Source organism: Canis lupus, chromosome 15 (assembly GCF_003254725.2).
Source record: "Canis lupus dingo isolate Sandy chromosome 15, ASM325472v2, whole genome shotgun sequence".
NCBI classification, from domain to species: domain Eukaryota; kingdom Metazoa; phylum Chordata; class Mammalia; order Carnivora; family Canidae; genus Canis; species Canis lupus.
This window is the reverse complement of record NC_064257.1, coordinates 18,531,552-18,551,296: the sequence shown is the minus strand read 5'-3', so window position 1 is coordinate 18,551,296 and position 19,745 is coordinate 18,531,552. Positions and strand designations below refer to the sequence as shown.

General features: G+C 44.5%; 1 protein-coding gene across 1 annotated transcript; it reads left to right on the top strand.

The window, feature by feature from the left end:
* The first annotated feature begins 1,670 nt into the window (after positions 1–1,670).
* METTL3 (methyltransferase 3, N6-adenosine-methyltransferase complex catalytic subunit) lies at positions 1,671–19,333 on the top strand. Its single transcript, XM_025439452.3, has 11 exons — positions 1,671–1,922; positions 13,718–13,935; positions 14,026–14,430; positions 15,982–16,157; positions 16,742–16,958; positions 17,173–17,360; positions 17,724–17,762; positions 17,949–18,057; positions 18,179–18,244; positions 18,389–18,501; positions 19,127–19,333. Exons 1-11 carry the CDS (start codon positions 1,823–1,825, stop codon positions 19,236–19,238), a joined length of 1,743 nt encoding a protein of 580 aa, XP_025295237.1. The 5' UTR covers positions 1,671–1,822; the 3' UTR covers positions 19,239–19,333.
* Positions 19,334–19,745: the final 412 nt, after the last annotated feature.

Genomic DNA, 19,745 nt, shown 5'->3' with positions numbered 1-19,745 from the left:
TGTAACTTTTGACTTCCCCCAAAATTACCTACTAATTGCATGCTGTTGACCAGAAGACTTACTGATAACACAAATAGTTAACACATATTTTGTGTATGTATTATATACTGTACTCTTACAATAAAGCTAAAGGAAAGAAAATGTTATTAAAATCATAAAGGAGACGGGACGCCTGAGTGGCTCAGCGATTTAGCGCCTGCCATTGGCCCAGGGCGTGACCCCGGGGTCCCAGGATGGAGTCCCGCGTAGGGCTCCCTGCATAGAGCCTGCTTCTACCTCTGCCTGGGCCTCTGTGTCTCTCATGAATAAATAAATAAAACCTTTTAAAAAATCATAAAGAAAATACAATTACAGAATTGTATTTATTGGGCAGCCCCGGTGGCGCAGCGGTTTGGCGCCGCCTGCAGCCTGGGGTGTGATCCTGGAGACCCGGGATGGAGTCCCACGTCGGGCTTCCTGCATGGAGCCTGCTTCTCCCTCTGCCTGTGTCTCTGCCTCTCGCTCTCTCTAAATGAATAAATAAATAAATCTTCAAAAAAAATTGTATTTATTGAGAAAAAAATTCCACATATAAGTGGGCCCCTGCAGTTCAAACACGTCATTCTTTTTTTTTTTTTTTTTTTAAGTTTATTAATGAGAGACCCACACAAAGAGAGAGGCAGAGACACAGGCAGAGGGAGAAGCAGGCTCCCTGCAGGGAGCCCGACGCGGGACTCGATCCCGGGACCCCGGGGTCACGTCCTGGGCCGAAGGCAGGTGCTAAACCGCTGAGCCACGGGGGCTGCCTTTTTTTTTTCTTTTTTTAATTTTTATTTATTTATGATAGTCACAGAGGGAGAGAGAGAGAGAGGCAGAGACACAGGCAGAGGGAGAAGCAGGCTCCATGCACCGGGAGCCGATTCGATCCCAGGTCTCCAGGATCGCGCCCTGGGCCAAAGGCAGGCACCAAACCGCTGCGCCACCTAGGGATCCTTTTTTTTTTTTTTTTTTTTTTTTTTTTTTTTTTAATAACGCATGTCATTCAAGGGCCAACTGTAGACATTTGACAAATCAGGGGCTCCCAAAGCTTGCATTCACAAGGCTCCATTAAAAACAACCAGGGCACCCGCTGGCTCAGTGAGTGGAGCATGTGACTCTTGACCTCGGAGTTGGAGGTTTGAGCCCCACTCTGGGTGTAGAGATTGCTTAAAATAAAATCTTTGGAAAAAATTAAAAAATAAAAATAAAATAAAATCTTTGGGCAGCCCGGGGGGCTCAGCGGTGGCGTGTCTGCCTTGGGCCCAGGGCATGACCCCAGAGACCCGGGGTCGAGTCCCGCGTCGGGCTCCCTGCATGGAGCCTGCTTCTTCCTCTGCCTGTGTCTCTGCCTCTCTCTGTGTGTCTCTCATGAATAAATAAGTAAAATCTTAAAAAAATAAAATAAAATCTGAGAAAAAATAATGCAGATGTGTGCTGCCCGGGCTGCTCTACCGGAGCTGCCTGAATGCCTCAGCCCCTCAGATGCAACATGGCCGCGCGCCTGTATAAGCAACATGGCGGCGCTGCCAGGCACGGACATGGCAACCACAGCTTCGCGGCGCCCGGAAGACGCAGAGAGCGCCCCTAGAAAGTATTTCCGCCCTGCTGCCAATACCTCAGGTGTCTCTGCATTCTCCTCCCCAGCGGGCGGGAAACGGAAGGTGAGTGCCGGGCGAGCGCGTGGCCCCGGCCGTTTCCGGCGAGCCCGGGGGCGTCGGCGCGCGGCCGCCACGATTCCCGCGGCCGCCCCGGGAGGCGCTAGCCCGCGCGCCGGATTCGAGGCGCCTTCGGCCGAAAGACGAGGATGTCGGACACGTGGAGCTCGATCCAGGCCCACAAGAAGCAGCTGGACTCGCTGCGAGAGAGGCTGCAGCGGAGGCGGAAGCAGGACTCGGGGCACCTGGGTGAGGCGCGGGGCGTGGGCCGGCGCGGGGCGGGGGCGGGGGCGAGGGCGGGGGCAGGGGCCCGGAGCGAGAGAGCCCTCGGCCGCGGCGCTCCCCGCGGCCTTCACGCCCGCGGGGTCGCTGCGCGGGGTCGCTGCGCGGGGGCGGTACTCGGCCCCCGGGCCCCCAGGCCGCCGTGCGTCGCCTGTGCCGCGCCTCTCGCGCCCGCCCCCCGGAGCAGGAAGGCCCCCGTTGTCTTCTGCTGTGGCGCCTCGTTCTCCCCCGGGAGGGCGACGGCTTGCGGCGGCCGCCGCCTGGCCCCTGTGGGCGCCGTGAGGTGAGGACGGCTCGGGCCGCAGACCTGCCGGGGCCTGGGGTCCCCGCGCTGCCCCGGCCGTTTGCATCTCGAGCAGAAACCTGAAAATGGATGTTTATGGGTTTTGTTTTTAAAGATTTTATTCGTTTATCTACGAGAGACCCAGAGAGAGAGGCGGAGATGCGGGCAGAGGGAGAAGCAGGCTCCCTGTGGGGAGCCCGACGGGGGACTCGATCCCGCGACCCGGGGTCACGACCTGGGCTGAAGGCAGATGCCCAACCGCTGGGCCACCAGGGCTGCCCTATGTTTTATGTTTTTATTTATTATTATTGTGATTTTTTAAAAGATTTTATTTATTTATTCCTGAGAGACACACACAGGCAGAGGGAGAAGCAGGCTTCACGCAGGGAGCCGCACGGAGCCGGACGCGGGACTCCATCCCAGGACCCTGGGTCACGACCTGGGCTGAAGGCAGATGCCCAACCATTGGGCCACCAGGGCTGCCCTATGTTTTATGTTTTTATTTATTATTATTATGATTTTTAAAAGATTCTATTTATTTATTCCTGAGAGACACATACACAGGCAGAGACACAGGCAGAGGGAGAAGCAGGCTCCACGCAGGCAGCCCAACGCGGGACTCCATCCCAGGACCCCGGGTCAGGCCCTGAGCCCAAGGCAGGTGCTCTACCGCTGAGCCACCCCAGCGCCACAGTGTTTCTCCTGTTTTTAAACTTTTCCTGCCCTCCTCTTGCCACTTGTCATCCTAAAACTTGAAGGAGCCTCAAAAGATTGTGCAGTTGCAGCCGCCTCTCTCCCCAGCACAAGCTCTGGATCATTTAAGGCAAATCAGCCAGGAGGCTGAGCAAGGAGAGCGAATCCCTGCCACCCTGTGGCAATGTGTCCCAGGCTGCAGTAGGATGCAGTCCCCCCACTACATCGGGCCTTGCTCCCTCTCGGTGCGTGTGCTTGCCTTATGGCCGCTGAAAATAGGTGTCTTGTCAGGACTCTGACATCATAATAGACAAACATGTCTTGAGTATTTGCACTGTGGGCATATGTGTAGATAGACAAAGTTAGACACATCCTTCCTGCTCTCGGAATCAGAATTTAGTTGGGGATCAAGGATTGATGCTTATAAAAATTCAGAATGACGCTATGATAATATGTAAAATGACTGGATGAATCCACGAACTGCAGACAGGGAAGGGAAAAGTGTGTCTTTCATGAATAAATAAATCTCCAAAAAACAAAACAAAAAAAAAGCCAAACTAAGGAAGGTCTCCCAATGATTTTTTTTGTCCATGGTATTTGTAGTCATTAATGATCTGAATACATTCTATTTTATTTATTTTTTTAAAGACTTATTTATTTACTTATTTATGATAGACATAGAGAGAGAGGCAGAGACACAGGAGGTGGGAGAAGCAGGCTCCATGCAGGGAGCCCGATGCAGGACTTGATCCTGGGACTCCAAGATCATGTCCTGGGCCAAAGGCAGGCACCAAACCGCTGAGCCACCCAGGGATCCCCACCTTTGGTTATATCTTACATGAAATCTTGATTAATAAACCAGCAGAGTGTGTCTCATGTTTTCCTAAGAATCCTAATGCTCAAAGATACAGATTCTTTGGAGGGTGCCTGTGTGGCTCAGGATCCCAGGACCTGAGCCACACATCAGGCTCCCTGCTTAGCAAGGAGTCAACTTCTTCTTCTGCCCAACCCCAGCTCATGCTCTTTCTCTCTGTGACTCAAAGAAATAGATTCTTGGGAATAACCAAATTGATTAGAAGGAAGAACAGGGGCCGCCCGGGTGGCTCAGTGATTTAGCATCTCCTTTTGGCTCAGGTCATGATCCCAGGGTCCTGGGATCAAGTTCCGCATCAGGTCCCCGCATGGAGCCTCCTTCTCCGTCTGCCTGTGCCTCTGCCTCTCTCCGTGTGTCTCTCATGAATAAATAAATAAAGTCTTTAAAAAGAAAGGAAGGAAGGAAGGAAGGAAGGAAGGAGAAAGAAAAGGAAGAAGAAAGAAAGAAGAAAAAGAAAGAAAGAAAGAGAGAAAGAAAGAAAGAAAGAAAAGAAAGAAAGAAAGAAAGAAAGAAAGAAAGAAAGAAAGAAAGAAAGAAAGAAAGAAAGGAAAAGAAAGAACGAACAGTGATAGGCTAGTTTATATCGTGTGTTTTATCCCTATTCCCACAGTACCAAACAGGCCAGCAAAGCTCTGGGCCAGAAGACAATGTATGTTTAAGCACAACCTAAAAAATATTTTGTAGAAGTCTTAACCATGTTATTTAGGCAGATGTACTAGGAATCTTAACTTTATATTATGAAGTGGGTGTACAAGCCGAGAGATTTATAACCAAAAAACTATATATTTACATTCAAGGGAGAATACAATCTTGTTAAAATTATTAAACATGCTTAGCAAGAACCTATATGAAGTATTGACACTCTAGTAATTAGGTTTGCAAATGGCCCCAAATACCAAAGTGTGATTATTATCTTAGAAAAGTGAAATGGACCTTAAAATTGACTAGTAATTAGGGGCACCTTGCGTGGCTCAGTTGGTTAAGCAGCTGCCTGAATTCAGCTCATGTCATAATCTCAGGGTCCTCGGCTCAAGCCCCATATCAGGCTCCCTGCTCAGTGGAGAGTCTGCTTTTCTCTCTCCCTCTGCTTGTTCTGTCTTGGGCATATTCTATCAAATAAATAAAAATCTTTATTTAAAAAAGTGACTACTAATTAATCCCTTATCATATGGGACTTGTACCTCTTCCTCTACTTGCCCTTTCTCAACTTTTTTTTTTTTTAAAGATTTATTTATTTATTCATGAGAGACACACAGAGAGAGGCAGAGACAGAAGCAGGCTCTATGCAGGGAGCCCGACGTGGGACTTGATCCTGGGTCTCCAGGATCACGCCCTGGGCTGAAGGCGGCGCTAAACCACTGAGCCACCCAGGCTGCCCTCTTTTTAAGATTCTATTTATTCTTTTTTTTTTTTTTTTTTTTAAGATTTTATTTATTTAGGGATCCCTGGGTGGCGCAGCAGGTTGGCGCCTGCCTTTGGCCCAGGGTGCGATCCTGGAGACCCGGGATCGGATCCCACGTCGGGCTCTCGGTGCATGGGGCCTGCTTCTCCCTCTGCCTGTGTCTCTGCCTCTCTCTCTCTCTCTGTGACTATCATAAATAAATAAAAATTAAAAAAAAAAAGAAAAAAAGATTTTATTTATTTATTCATGAGAGACACAGAGAGAGAGGCAGAGACACAGGCAGAGGGAGAAGCAGGCTCCCTGCGGGGAACCTGATCCTGGACCCTGGAATCATGCCCTGAGCTGAAGGCAGAGGCTCAACCACTGAGCCACTCAGGCATCCTGATTTTATTTATTCTTGAGAGACACAGAGACATAAGCAGAGGGAGAAGCAGGTTCCCTGCGAGGAGCATGATGCGGGACTCTCTTCCCAGGACCCAGGATCATGACCTGAGCCAAAGGCAGACATTCAATCACTGAGCTACTCAGATGCCCTAGTTTGACATTTTTAAAGTACAGCTTGAGATCCCTGGGTGGCGCAGCGGTTTGGGGCCTGCCTTTGGCCCAGGGCACGATCCTGGAGACCCAGGATCGAATCCCACGTCGGGTTCCTGGTGCATGGAGCCTGCTTCTCCCTCTGCCTGTATCTCTGCCTCTCTCTCTCTCTCTCTGTGTGACTATCATAAATAAATAAAAATTTTAAAAAAATAAAGTACAGCTTTTTTTTTCAATTGTGGCAAAATACACAAAAAATTTGCCATCTTAACCATTTTTAAGTGTCTAGTTCAGTAGCTTGAAGTATATTCACATTGTTGTGCGACCAGTCTCCAGAACTTTTTCATGCAAAACTGAAATTCTGTACACATTAAACAATAACTCCCTATTTTCCCTTCCTGCATAGTCCCTGGCAACCATCGTCCCACTTTTTGTTTCAATGAGTTTGTCTACTCTATGCATACCTCATATAAACAGAATCCTAATGTGTTTGTCTTTTTGTGGCCTGCTTATTTCACTTAGCACAATGTCTTCAAGATTCATCCTGTTGTATCATGTGTCAGAGTTTCTTCACTTTTTAAGGCCAAAGAAGATTCCATTTTATGCTTCTACCACATTTAAAAAAAGATTTTATTTATTTATTTGAGAGAAATAGCAAAAGAAAGCACTAGCAGGAGGAGGGGCAGAGGGAAAGGGGGAAGCAGACTCCCTGCTGAGCAGGGACACTGATGCAGGGCTTGATTTCAGGACCCTGGGATCAGGACCTGAGCCAAGGTAGCAATTTAACCAACTGAGCCCCCCCCCCCATGCCTCTGTTTATACTAAATTTTGTTTATCCATTTATCTTGCGGTGGACACTTGGGTTCACTCCAGCTTTTGGCTATTGTAAATAATGCAGGTATAAGCATCAGTGTACAAATCTCTTTATCTCAAAGATCCAGCTTTGGGGTGCCTGGGTGGCTCAGTGGTTGAGTGTCCATCCTTAGCTGAGTGTTTGGCTCAGGGCGTGATCCTGGGGTCCTGGGATCGAGTTCTGCATCAGGCTCCCGGAGGGAGCCTGCTTTTCCCTCTGCCTGTGTCTCTGCCTCTCTTTGCGTCTCTCATGAGTAAATAAATAAAATCTTAAAAAAAAAATCCAGCTTCAAATTTTTTGGATGTATACCCAGAAGTGAAATTGCTGGATCATATGGTAATTCTACTTTTGATTTTTAAAAAGATTTAATTGATTAATTTTAGAATGTGTATGAGTGGGTATGGAGGGGAAGCTGGGGGTGGGCACGGGGAGGTGGTGCTGCAGAATCTCCAGCAGACTCCATGCTCACAGAGCCCAACACAGGGCTCAATGTCACAACCCTGGGATCATGACCTGATCTGAAACCAAGAGTTGTCGTTTAACCAACTGAGCCACTCAGGTGCCCCCTATTTTCAGTTTTTTGAAGAATCACCATATTTTTTTTATTTTTATTTTTATTTTTTTAATTTTTTATTTATTTATGATAGTCACAGAGAGAGAGAGAGGCAGAGACACAGGCAGAGAGAGAGGCAGGCTCCATGCACCAGGAGCCCGATGTGGGATTCGATCCCGGGTCTCCAGGATTGCGCCCTGGGCCAAAGGCAGGCGCCAAACCGCTGCACCACGCAGGGATCCCACCATATTTTTTTTAAAGGATTTATTTATTTTAGAGGATGTGAGTGCACGTGGGGATGGGGGAGTGGTGGAGAGAGCCTGAAGCAGACTCCACACTAAGCACAGAGCCCTTTGTGAGGCTCCGTCTCATGCCTAAGACTGAGATGTGAGCTGAAACCAAGAATCAGATGCTTAACCCACTGTGCCATCTAGGTGCCCTCACCAAACTTTTCCATAGAGATAAATAAATACAGCTTTTTTTTTTAAAGATTATTTATTTGAGAGAGAGAGAGAGAGAGAGCATAAGCAGGGAGAGGGACAGACTACTCGCTGAGCAGGAAGCCCAACATGGGGCTCGATCCCAGGACCCTGAGATCATGACCTGGGCCAAAGTCAGATGGTTAACTGACTGAACCACCCAGGTGCCCAAAGTACAGCTTTTTCAGATGAAGATGATTACTGTGAATAAATTTTTATTTCATTTTAATTGAAACAAATAGAGTTGGCCAGGCTTAGAACATGGTAAATATGTGAACTGCTCAGTATGTTTCATCAGTGGGACTGAAGATGTGCACATAGATGTTGATATTTTAGGAATAAGCACATTAGTAGACTGGCTATATATGTGTGTGTGTATACACTTACAGTATAATTAACATATAGTGTTATATTAATTGACTGTCCATATTTTTATGTTCTTGAGCTAATATTTTGTTTCTCTTCAGTGGAGCTTTTAACCAAAGAATAAGCTCTAGGAACACATGGGTGGCTCAGTGGTTGAGCATCAGCAGCCTCCGGCCCAGGGCTTGACCCCGGGGTCCTGGAATCGAGTCCCACATCAGGCTCCCTGCATGGAGCCTGCTTCTCCCTCTGCCTGTGTCTCTGCCTCTCTTTCTCTCTCTGTGTCTCTCATGAATAAATAAAATAAAATCTTAAAGAAAAATTACACATAAGTCAAAACATATCTATGGGTACCTAGATGGCTCAATTGATCACGGGGTTTTAAGTTCGAGCCCCACATTGGGTGTAGAGATTACTTAAAATCTTTTTAAAAAAGCTAAATTCATTTACTAAGTGGAGAAAGTGGAAACTGTATATGAAGAAGAAATGTTTATATGATTATATTCTTGAGAGTAGCAGTAGGTTAATTATAAAGCACAATTTTAGTTCATTCATTGACAATAAAATTGGAGCAAAATCACTACTTTTTCTCACTGAGATAATGTGCGATAGAGTGTTCAAAATCTAGATGAAAAAAATGTCTATTTTGCAGGTGCCTGGATGATTGGATGGCTCAGTCAGTTAGGTGTTTGCCTTCATCTCAGGTCAGGATCCCAGGGTCCTGGGATGGAGCCCCATGTCAGGCTCCTTGCTCAGTAGGGACCTTCCTTCTTCTCCCTTGGGTGCTCTTCCTCCTTGTGCTCTCTCTCTGTCTCTCTTAAATGAATTAATAAAATCTTTAAAATATATATTTAGTTTAGAAATAGTAAGTAACATTTGCATGAAAAGTTGGGTAGATAATTCAGATGGTAGGAAGGAAAACCAGAGTTTTAACATTTAACCAAAATTAGATATTATTTTTATTTTTTAAAGATTTTATTTATTCATTCATGAGACACACAGGCAGAGACACAGGCAGAGGGAGAGGCAGGCTCCATGCAGGGAGCCCAGTGTGGGACTCGATCCCGGGACCCCGGGGTCATGCCCTGGACCGGAGGCTGCTGATGCTCAACCACTCAGGTGCCCTACATATTATTATTTTAAATGTAAAAGCAGAATGTAACAATAATAAGTAGATTCCTTTTTTTTCTTTGAACTGTTAGATTCTGGGTTTCATTTCAAATAAACTTAATAGAGAAAATATTTATCAAAAAAGTAATGTGGGGATCCCTGGGTGGCGCAGCGGTTTGGCGCCTGCCTTTGGCCCAGGGTGCGATCCTGGAGACCCGGGATCGAATCCCACGTCGGGCTTCTGGTGCATGGAGCCTGCTTCTCCCTCTGCCTGTGTCTCTGCCTCTCTCTCTCTCTCTCTGTGTGACTATCATAAATAAATAAAAATTAAAAAAAAAAAGTAATGTGATATTATTACATATTTAAGCTCAATACCTTAAGAACCATTATTTGTGGCAGTAATGAAAAGTAACGTGGCAATGAATAAGTTAGGTTCCCAAACAGAATTTAGGTTCAGTTACATTTACAAGAGCACTTCTGAAGCACTGACTGAAATTTTGAAATCATGGAAAATGCTTTTATTTTATTTACTTATTTTCATGTAGGCTCCACACTGGGTGTGGAGCCCAATGTGGGGCTTGAACTCATGACTCTGAGAACAAGACCTGACCTGATAACTGAGTTGGATGCTTAACCGACTGAGCCACCCAGGCCCCTTGACATTTCCTTTCTTTTCTTTTTTCTTTTCTTTTCTTTTCTTTTCTTTTCTTTTCTTTTCTTTTCTTTTCTTTTCTTTTCTTTTCTTTTCTTTTCTTTCTTAGATTTTATTTATTCATGAGAGACACACAGAGAGAGGCAGAGACACAGGCAGAGGGAGAAGCAGGCTCCCTGCAGGGAGCCCGAGGCGGGACTCATCCCTGGCCCCTGGGATCATGACCTGAGCCGAAGGCAGACATTCAACCACTGAGCCACCCAAGCATCCCCCTCTTTGACATTTTAATCAGTGAACGTGCTCTCATTTTCTTTTAAGTCACGTGGCAAAAAGCAAAATATGCAAAATCAAGATATAAAAGATCTCCAAGGAAGACATACAGATGGCCAACAGGTATATGAAAAGTTTTTTAGCATCACTAATCAAGGAAATGCAAATAAAAACCATAATGAGATATCACCTCATAATTGTTAGGATAGCTGTTATTAAATAAAAAAATCAAAAGATACTTGTTGGCAAGGAGAAAAGAGAACCCTGATTCACTGTTGGTGGGAACTTTTTTTTTTTTTTAAATTTTTTTTTTTTTTTAATTTTTATTTATTTATGATAGTCACAGAGAGAGAGAGAGGCAGAGACACAGGCAGAGGGAGAAGCAGGCTCCATGCACCGGGAGCCCGACGTGGGATTCGATCCCGGGTCTCCAGGATCGCGCCCTGGGCCAAAGGCAGGCGCCAAACCGCTGCGCCACCCAGGGATCCCTGTTGGTGGGAACTTAAATTGGTATAGACATTATGGAAAATAGTATGGTGGTTCCTCAAAAAAAACAAACAAACAAAAACAAAAAGAAGAAGAAGAGCTACCATACATATTTTCCAGCAATCTCACTTCTAGGTATCCAAAGAAATTGAAATCCGGATCTCTAAGAGGTACCTGTACACCAGTGTTCATGGTGTTACAATAGGCAAGGTATGGAAACGACTTGTTTATCATTGGATGATTGGATAAAGAAAATGGAATATGCATACTGTGGAATATTATTCAGCCCTAAAACAAAGGAAGTCCTGCTGCTTGTGACAATATGGGTGGACCAAGAGAACATTATGCTAAGTGAAATAAGTCAGATACAAAAAGACAAATATTACATGATCTCACTAGATCATATTTGAGACAGAATCTAAAATAGTAAAGTCATAGTAGAATGCTGATTGCTAGGGACTGGAGTGAGGGGAAATGGGGAGGTGAGGGTCATAGGGTACAAAGCTTCATTTATGCAAGTTAAATAAGTTGTAGAGATCTACTTATACTATATTGTATACTTTAAATTTTATAAGATGGTAAGGGACCTGGCTGGCTCAGCCTCAGAGCATGTTACTCTTGGTCTTGGTGGGGGTTGTTGGTTCCAGCCCAGTGTTAGGTGTAGAGATTAATTTTTAAAATTAAAAAATAATTAAAAAGCTAACAATTTTCTAAGATGAAAAAATCTTACATAGATCTTACATTAAATGATCTTAACACACACAAAAATAATAATAAAGACTGTGGAAGGAAACTCTGGGCGGGATCACGCCCTGAGCCAAAGGCTCACGCTCAACCGCTGAGCCACCCAGGCGTCCCTTTAGGTGTTCATTTTTTTTAAAGATTTTATTTATTTATTTACTCATGAGACGCAGAGGGAGAAGCAGGCCCCACGCAGGGAGCACGATGTGGGACTCGATCCCGGGACTCCAGGACCACATCCTGGGCCAAAGGCAGGCGCTAAACCGCTGAGCCACCCAGGGATCCCCAGGTGTTCATTTTTTTTTAAAGATTTATTTAGAGAGGGTGCATTGGGAGTGGAGGGAGGGGCAGAGGGAGAGAATCTTTTAGCAGACTCCCTGCTGAGCAAGTAGCCTGATGAGGGGGCTCAATTTCAGGATCCATGAGATCTGGACCTGAGCCAAAACCAAGAGTTGGATACTTAACCAACTGAGCCACCCAGGTACCTTAAGCCTTTTTTAAAAAACAAAATAAAACTCATACTAATGGCAGCAACATATGTAAGATACTTGGCACAAAGTTTGAATATGAATTAAGTGGGAAGGGTAATGGATAATAATTTATGGCTTACCTAAAATATTAAAGATTTCATAGCTGCCTAACAAATGACCATATCCTAAGTATTGACTTAAAACTTTTCTACATCTTCCTTTAGCCCCATTATATATATATATTTTAAAGATTTTAAAGATTTTATTTATTTATTCTTGAGAGAGACAGAGAAGGAGAGACACAGGCAGAGGGAGAAGCAGGCTCCCCGCGGGGAGCCTGATGCTGGACTTGATCCCAGGACACCAGGATCATGCCGAGCTGAAGGCAGACAGATGCCCAACTGCTGAGCCCCCCAGGCGTCCCTGAAATCCTGATTTTTAAAGATTTTATTTATGTGAGAGAGAAAGAGGGCACAAGCAGGGAAGTGTCAGAGGGAGAAGGAGAAGCAGGCTCCCGCTGAGGAGGGGGACCCATGTGGGGCTCAGTCCCAGGACCCCGGGATCATGACCTGAGCTGAAGGCAGACGCTTAACCGACTGAACCACTGAGGCGCTCCTAAAGATTTTTAGTAATCTCTACACCCAGCATGGGGCTTATATTCACAACCCCAAGATCAAGAATCGCATGCTCTCCCGACTGAGCCAACCAGATGCCCCCATCTGTATTTTAAGTAAACGATCATAGATACTAAGCTTCCTAAAAGGGAATATTTTATCCTAATTTGAATTCTTAAGTCTTGTTAAGGTTGTGATGACTACCTGGTTTATAAAGTAGTAGGGTAAGTGAGAAAAATGGTCAGGAAATCTCATTTGGTGACCAGGGTTTCCACAATGTTTTTTAAGATTTTTGTGTTTGAGTATTAAAGGATGCAGTCTAGGGGCACCTGGCTGGCTCAGTCGGTAGTGTGTGAGCCTCTTGATCTCAGGCTTGTAAGTTTGAAACCTATGTTGGGTGTAGAGATTACTTAAAAGTAAAACCTTTATTTTTAAAGATTTTATGTATTTGACAGCACAAGTAGGCAGAGCAGCAGGCAAAGGGAGAGAAGCAGACTGCAGTTGAGCAGAGAGCCAGATTCAAGGCTTAATCCCAGGACTCGGACGTGTGAGCCAAAGGCAGGTGCTTCACATACTTTGCCACCAAGTGCCCCTAAATTTGGGTTATTTCAGTTGTCATTTAGAGTGACTGAAGGGAGATGGTATGGACATTTATTTATTTTTTTAAAGATTTATTTATTTATTTATTTATTTATTTATTTATTTATTTATTTATTTATGATAGAGAGAGAGAGAGAGAGAGGCAGAGACACAGGAGGAAGGAGAAGCAGGCTCCATGCCAGGAGCCTGACGTGGGACTCGATCCCGGGACTCCAGGATCGCGCCCTGGGCCAAAGGCAGGTGCCAAACCGCTGAGCCACCCAGGGATCCCCATGGACATTTAAATCTACCATGCTGGGATCCCTGGGTGGTGCAGTGGTTTGGCGCCTGCCTTTGGCCCAGGGCGCGATCCTGGAGACCCGGGATCGAATCCCACGTCGGGCTTCTGGTGCATGGAGCCTGCTTCTCCCTCTGCCTGTGTCTCTGCCTCTCTCTCTCTCTCTCTCTCTCTCTCTGTGACTATCATAAATAAATAAAAATTAAAAAAAAAATAAAAAAAAATAAATCTACCATGCTGCTAATTTCCTTTGAAACACAGTAGGCACAGGAATTAGGAAAATACCTCATACTCAATAGAGAAAAGGTAAGTGGTTGACAGAAAATCCAGGATTATCTCGGCAAAGCAGTGAATGCTTGTATGATTGAGGAAAGGTGATCTAGTGCTAAATTTGGCCAGATATTCTCTACATGAAATGAAAGTACGAGCTGGAGAACTGACTCCTAAGGAGCATATAGACCTACGGTGGTTGCCCTTTGTCATTTTATTCACTTCTCTTCACTTCTAGATCTACGAAATCCAGAGGCAGCGCTGTCACCCAACTTTCGCAGTGATAGTCCAGTGCCTACTGTGCCCACGTCTGGGGGCCCTAAGCCCAGCACAGCTTCCGCAGTTCCTGAACTAGCTACAGACCCCGAGTTAGAGAAGAAATTGCTACACCACCTCTCTGATCTGGCCTTAACATTGCCCACTGATGCTGTGTCCATCCGTCTTGCCATCTCCACGGTAATAACCTGAAAAGACAGGGTTGGGAGATACCACTCCTTTGAGTTCATGGTCAGTGTCTTATTGCCTTCCCCTCCCCTCCTTCCCTAGCCAGATGCCCCTGCCACTCAAGATGGTGTGGAAAGCCTCCTACAGAAGTTTGCAGCTCAGGAGTTGATTGAGGTAAAACGAGGTCTCTTACAAGATGATGCGCATCCCACTCTTGTGACCTATGCTGATCATTCCAAGCTTTCTGCCATGATGGGCGCGGTGGCAGAAAAGAAGGGCCCTGGGGAGGTAGCAGGGACTATCACAGGGCAGAAGCGGCGTGCAGAGCAGGACTCAACCACAGTAGCTGCCTTTGCGAGCTCTTTGGCCTCTGGTCTGGCCTCTTCAGCATCAGAAGCAGCCAAGGAGCCAACCAAGAAATCAAGGAAACATGCTGCCTCAGATGTTGATCTGGAGATAGAGAGCCTTCTGAACCAACAGTCTACTAAGGAACAACAGAGTAAGAAGGTAGGGGTAGATGGAAATGCTTGTATACATATGCTTTGTTTTTGTTTTTTTGTTTTGTGTGTGTGTTTGTTAAGATCTCTAAGTAATCTCTACACCCATTGTGGGGCTCAGACTTTCACAGCCCCAAGTGCAAGAGTTGCATGCTCTACCAACTGAGCCAACCAGGCAATCCTTACATATATACTTTTTTTTTTTTTTTTTATGATAGTCACAGAGAGAGAGAGGCAGAGACATAGGCAGAGGGAGGAGGCGGCTCCATGCACCGGGAGCCCAATGTGGGATTTGATCCCGGGTCTCCAGGATCACGCCCTGGGCCAAAAGGCAGGCACTAAACCACTGCGCCACCCAGGGATCCCACATATATACTTTTAATTACAGCTTTGAGAGGGATTTACCCCTAAGGACAAGGAGGAGTTCTTGCTGTAGGGTTGAGGGTTTAGAATAGTGGTTCTCAACTGGGGATAACATATATATATATATATATATATTTTTTTTTTTTTTTTTTTTTTTTTAAGATTTAATTATTTGTTCATGAGAGACAGAGAGACATAGAGGAAGAAGCAGGCTCCTCATGGGTAGCCTGATGCGGGACTCGATCCTGGTTAGCCTGGGATCGTGACCTGAGCCAAAGGCAGTTGCTCAACCACTGGGCCACCCAGGTATCCCTCCACTGGGGATAATTTTGCTCCCTTTCCTACCCCCAGAGAACGTTTGTCAATGTCTGGAGATACTGCGGTTGTCATAACACAGGAGTGCTACAGGCATTTAGTGGGTAGAAGCAAGTGATGCTGCCAAGCGTCCTACAATCATAGCATAATCCCTATACAACAAAGAATTACTTCACCCCAAATGTCAATAATGCCAGTGTTGAGAAACTGATTTAGAGAATGTTTATCATTGGAAGAATCATTAGGTCAACAGAAGGGGGACACAAATATAGAAATAGGAGATGAATGGAGATGGATACTGGAAGGGAGTTACATGGACCATTAATTATGGAAACTGATGATTAAACAATGTGAATTGGCAGTTCACTGTGGTTCTGAATATAAATATTGGACCTATGTGAATTCTTATCCATTTGCTACTTTTAGCTGTGTAAATATGAAGAAGTTAATTTAACTTCTCTTGAGCCTGAGTCTTCTCATCTGTAACGTGAGGATAACCAGAGTACCCTTCCTTACAGAACTGTTGCACAGACTCAGCTAAACAGTATAGTACTTACTGTGTCTTGGTTATGTAAATAGAAGTGGTTTTGGTAGAAAGGATTGCTTTCCTGGGGAGGGAAGGTTAGCTTAATGCTTAGTAGTAGGAGCCAGGCTGCTTATATTTTAATACCATCCCAAATACAGATTTGTGAGAAAGGACTGAACCCGTGACAAATCTCTTCTCTTAGGGTTCGTTTTCCTTTTTTCTTCCTTCCCAGTTTTTCCATACAAGTTAGCTCATTGACCACTTATAACATGACATTGTCATGTAGAATTTAGGGAGGTGGTTTAGGGCTCATTTTATCTGCAAACCCTTTTAAGCCTAAGACTTCTTATGTCACAGGTCAGTCAGGAGATCCTAGAGTTATTAAATACAACAACAGCCAAGGAACAGTCCATTGTTGAGAAGTTTCGCTCACGAGGTCGGGCCCAAGTACAAGAATTCTGTGACTATGGAACCAAGGAGGAGTGCATGAAAGCCAGCGATGCTGACCGGCCCTGCCGCAAGCTGCACTTCAGGTGTCTTGGGAGGGAGAGAAGTGGGGTGGGGCAGGGCTCCTGGAAGCAGTCATTCCTTTTTAGCACATTGCTTCCAGTCACTGGGGTTCTGTCTTTGATCCTGTTATTAAACAGTTTTAATGATTTATCTTAGAAGGTGTACTTTCAGAAGTAGTGTTCTATGGGAGGAAATAGACTGCACTCCCAAACAGATGATTTTTTGTTTTTTTAATGTCCCTTTCTTGCAGTAGCAAGGCATCTTTGTCTCTGAAGCCCAGTACAACTTAAGGTTCTATGGAAGGAGGATGATCTTAGAAGAAATAAGAACCTGGGCTCTTAGATCAGCTCTAACCAGAAAGCCCTTCTTTCCTGTTCTAAGAAAGTTGTCTTTGCTTACAGAGGAATTAAATTCTTCTTTAGTTAGTGTAATTTATGGATTTCCATGTCACTTGCCTCCTTTCTGTGAAAACTCTTGGAGGAAGCTCTAAAGATAAAATTAGGAGAGGATAAAAAAAAAAAGAAAAATTTTAAACAATTTAGAACTTGAACTGTGGGATCTAACTCTGGAACACCGTCTTGATTTTCATTCTCCCTTAAATTCCCAGACGAATCATCAATAAACACACTGATGAGTCATTAGGTGACTGTTCATTCCTTAACACGTGTTTCCACATGGATACCTGCAAATATGTTCACTATGAAATTGATGCTTGCATGGATTCTGAGGCTCCTGGGAGCAAAGACCATACACCTAGCCAGGAGCTTGCCCTTACACAGAGTGTTGGAGGGGACTCCAATGCAGATCGACTCTTCCCTCCTCAGGTAACTGTCTGCTCAGAAAACTTACTTCAGCTTAGGGACTTCTGAGTAGGGCAGCCATACATGTAGGAAACAGGCATAATCACCTTTGCTGATTGGGAATGGTGTGGGATATACATATTTACAAGGGAACAGGAAAATCAAACAGAAAAGAGGGACTGGGGCCATGAATCTGAGAGTCAAGGAAGGAAAGATGACCAAATACCACCTTATGCAGTGGATCTGTTGTGATATCCGCTACCTGGACGTCAGTATCTTGGGCAAGTTTGCAGTTGTGATGGCTGACCCACCCTGGGATATTCACATGGAGCTGCCCTATGGGACCCTGACAGATGATGAGATGCGCAGGCTCAACATACCAGTACTGCAGGATGATGGCTTTCTCTTCCTCTGGGTCACAGGCAGGTAATGCAGTTCAAAGATATGGAGGTATGGGCAGATATAGTACAGAGTGAGTACTGGGTGGGGATAAAATCCTGGGTTTTTCTAGCCCTGCTATTATATGACTAAGTCAATCTTTTTTGCTACTGAGACCTAATGCCTGTTTATAACACAAATGATACCTAAATTCTATTTACCGTTTTTTTGTGAAAGGTAAGGCCATTGAGAATAGATAGATCTTATGTTTCCATTCTTAGATTCATCCTGTTGCCCTAATGGTGTCTTGCATGTAAATGTTCATGGAATGTCTACTGAAAACACTTCAGTATTTTGAAGGGATTAAAAAATATGGATATGCAAGTAGCTGTTTAACCCTTTTCTTTTTAGGGCCATGGAGTTGGGCAGAGAATGTCTGAATCTCTGGGGGTAAGTAAGTAGTGATTGTTGTGTTGCTTTCTTTTGATGGAAATAAAAAGATAATAGCTGTAGTTGAGATGTGTTCTCTTCTCCCAGAGTATTCCCTTTGAGTCCTTGCCTCGTAGAGTAAATGGTACTACCCCTAAACTGTGAAAGCCTGATTAAAGCTCTAGCTCTCTTTCTTATGTTCCACAGTTATGAACGGGTAGATGAAATTATTTGGGTGAAGACAAATCAACTGCAGCGCATCATTCGGACAGGCCGTACAGGTCACTGGTTGAACCATGGGAAGGAACACTGCTTGGTGAGCAGCAATGGGGCCTGGTTCAATAGGTTGAGCAGAAAGAGGAATTGTTGGACTTCTTATTGAGAAAAAGTTCAAATGCTGGGGTTCCATAAGGTAATCTGTTCTCTGTGGTGAGCAGGTTGGTGTCAAAGGAAATCCCCAAGGCTTCAACCAGGGTCTGGACTGCGATGTGATCGTAGCTGAGGTATGTGCTTCCCCGGGCATCCAAACCTTCCGCATTAAGTCAGGTGTGTTTCGGGTTCTCTCATTTGATCATAAACATAAATGGAAAGGGCTAGAATTGCAGTCTTTGGTAACTTAAAAGTTAACTAAAGCCTCGCTCTCCTAGGTTCGTTCTACCAGTCATAAACCAGATGAAATCTATGGCATGATTGAGAGACTATCTCCTGGCACTCGCAAGATTGAGTTATTTGGACGACCACACAATGTGCAGCCCAACTGGTAGGCAACCAGAAGACACACTAGCCCTCGTTTATGGTTGAGAACGGATATTAGACTCATTATAGTCTAAAAACAGGCTTCAGAGGATTCATAAGCCATCCAAGCTTGTATTTAAACTGTTCTATGGGGTTCTGCAACGTAACACTGGAGACCCAACAGGTTTTAAGATTCAAACCTCTGCTCTCTAGGGTCTCTACTAAGGGTCGTCAGTTATTCTATGGGATGTACTGAATCTGCCCCCTGGTGGTTAAGAATCCACTTATCCTGTCAACAGTTTTAGTATCTTTCACATCCTGTTAATAGAGCTTTGAAAGACCTGCTGCTAGCATTTTATTTATCCAAAAACAGACTGACTGGCAGCAACTTTGTGAAGTACGCCTCGTTAGTTGTCTGTTACTAACTCTTGAGTAATACAGATCCAGCCTGTTTTAACACCAAAATCTGTGCCCAATTCCTAACCAGTCATACGACCAAATACTATTCTAATATTAAGGTCTTAAAAAAATTGGCATGAATATTTGATGAGAGGATAGGCAGCCTTAATAAAAGGTATGTATCTTTTAACAATATTAAGCCTTTTAATTATAGGATTTTTTGGTTCACCCCTTCTTTATTCTTGCTTCAGGATCACCCTTGGAAATCAACTGGATGGGATCCACCTACTAGACCCAGATGTGGTTGCTCGGTTCAAGCAAAGGTATCCAGATGGTATCATCTCTAAACCTAAAAATCTATAGAAGCACTTCCTTACATGGCTCTGCGGGCTGCATCTGAAGAGTACTATTTGTACAATAGTTTTTTTCCCCTTATTTAAATAAAAGTTTGTATCATAGTTGGGATTTCAAGGTCAAAATCTGGCTCTGCCACTTAACAGTGTGTGATCTTGTGTAACTTATCTCTCAGTAGGATTTCTTATATGTAAGCTGAGAATACTATCTACCTCATTGGGTTGTAAGGGTTCTAACTAAATGAGTGGACACAAAGCATTAAAATGTTGATTATACTGTATAGGATCTAAGTGATTAGCAGTTAGTACTACATGAACATCGTAATCAAGAAGGGGGTTCTCTAGGACAGCTTTTTCTCAAGGTAAGATCTGATTTCACTTAAGGTTATTAGGGCTAACATGCTCTAAATAGTTTATTGTGTTACAACTGTGGCTTTGCTGGTCTTTTTTTTCCTTTACATACTTCTAAGAAAAATAAGCCTATCTTACATTAAATTTAAATGAATTCCTACACTGT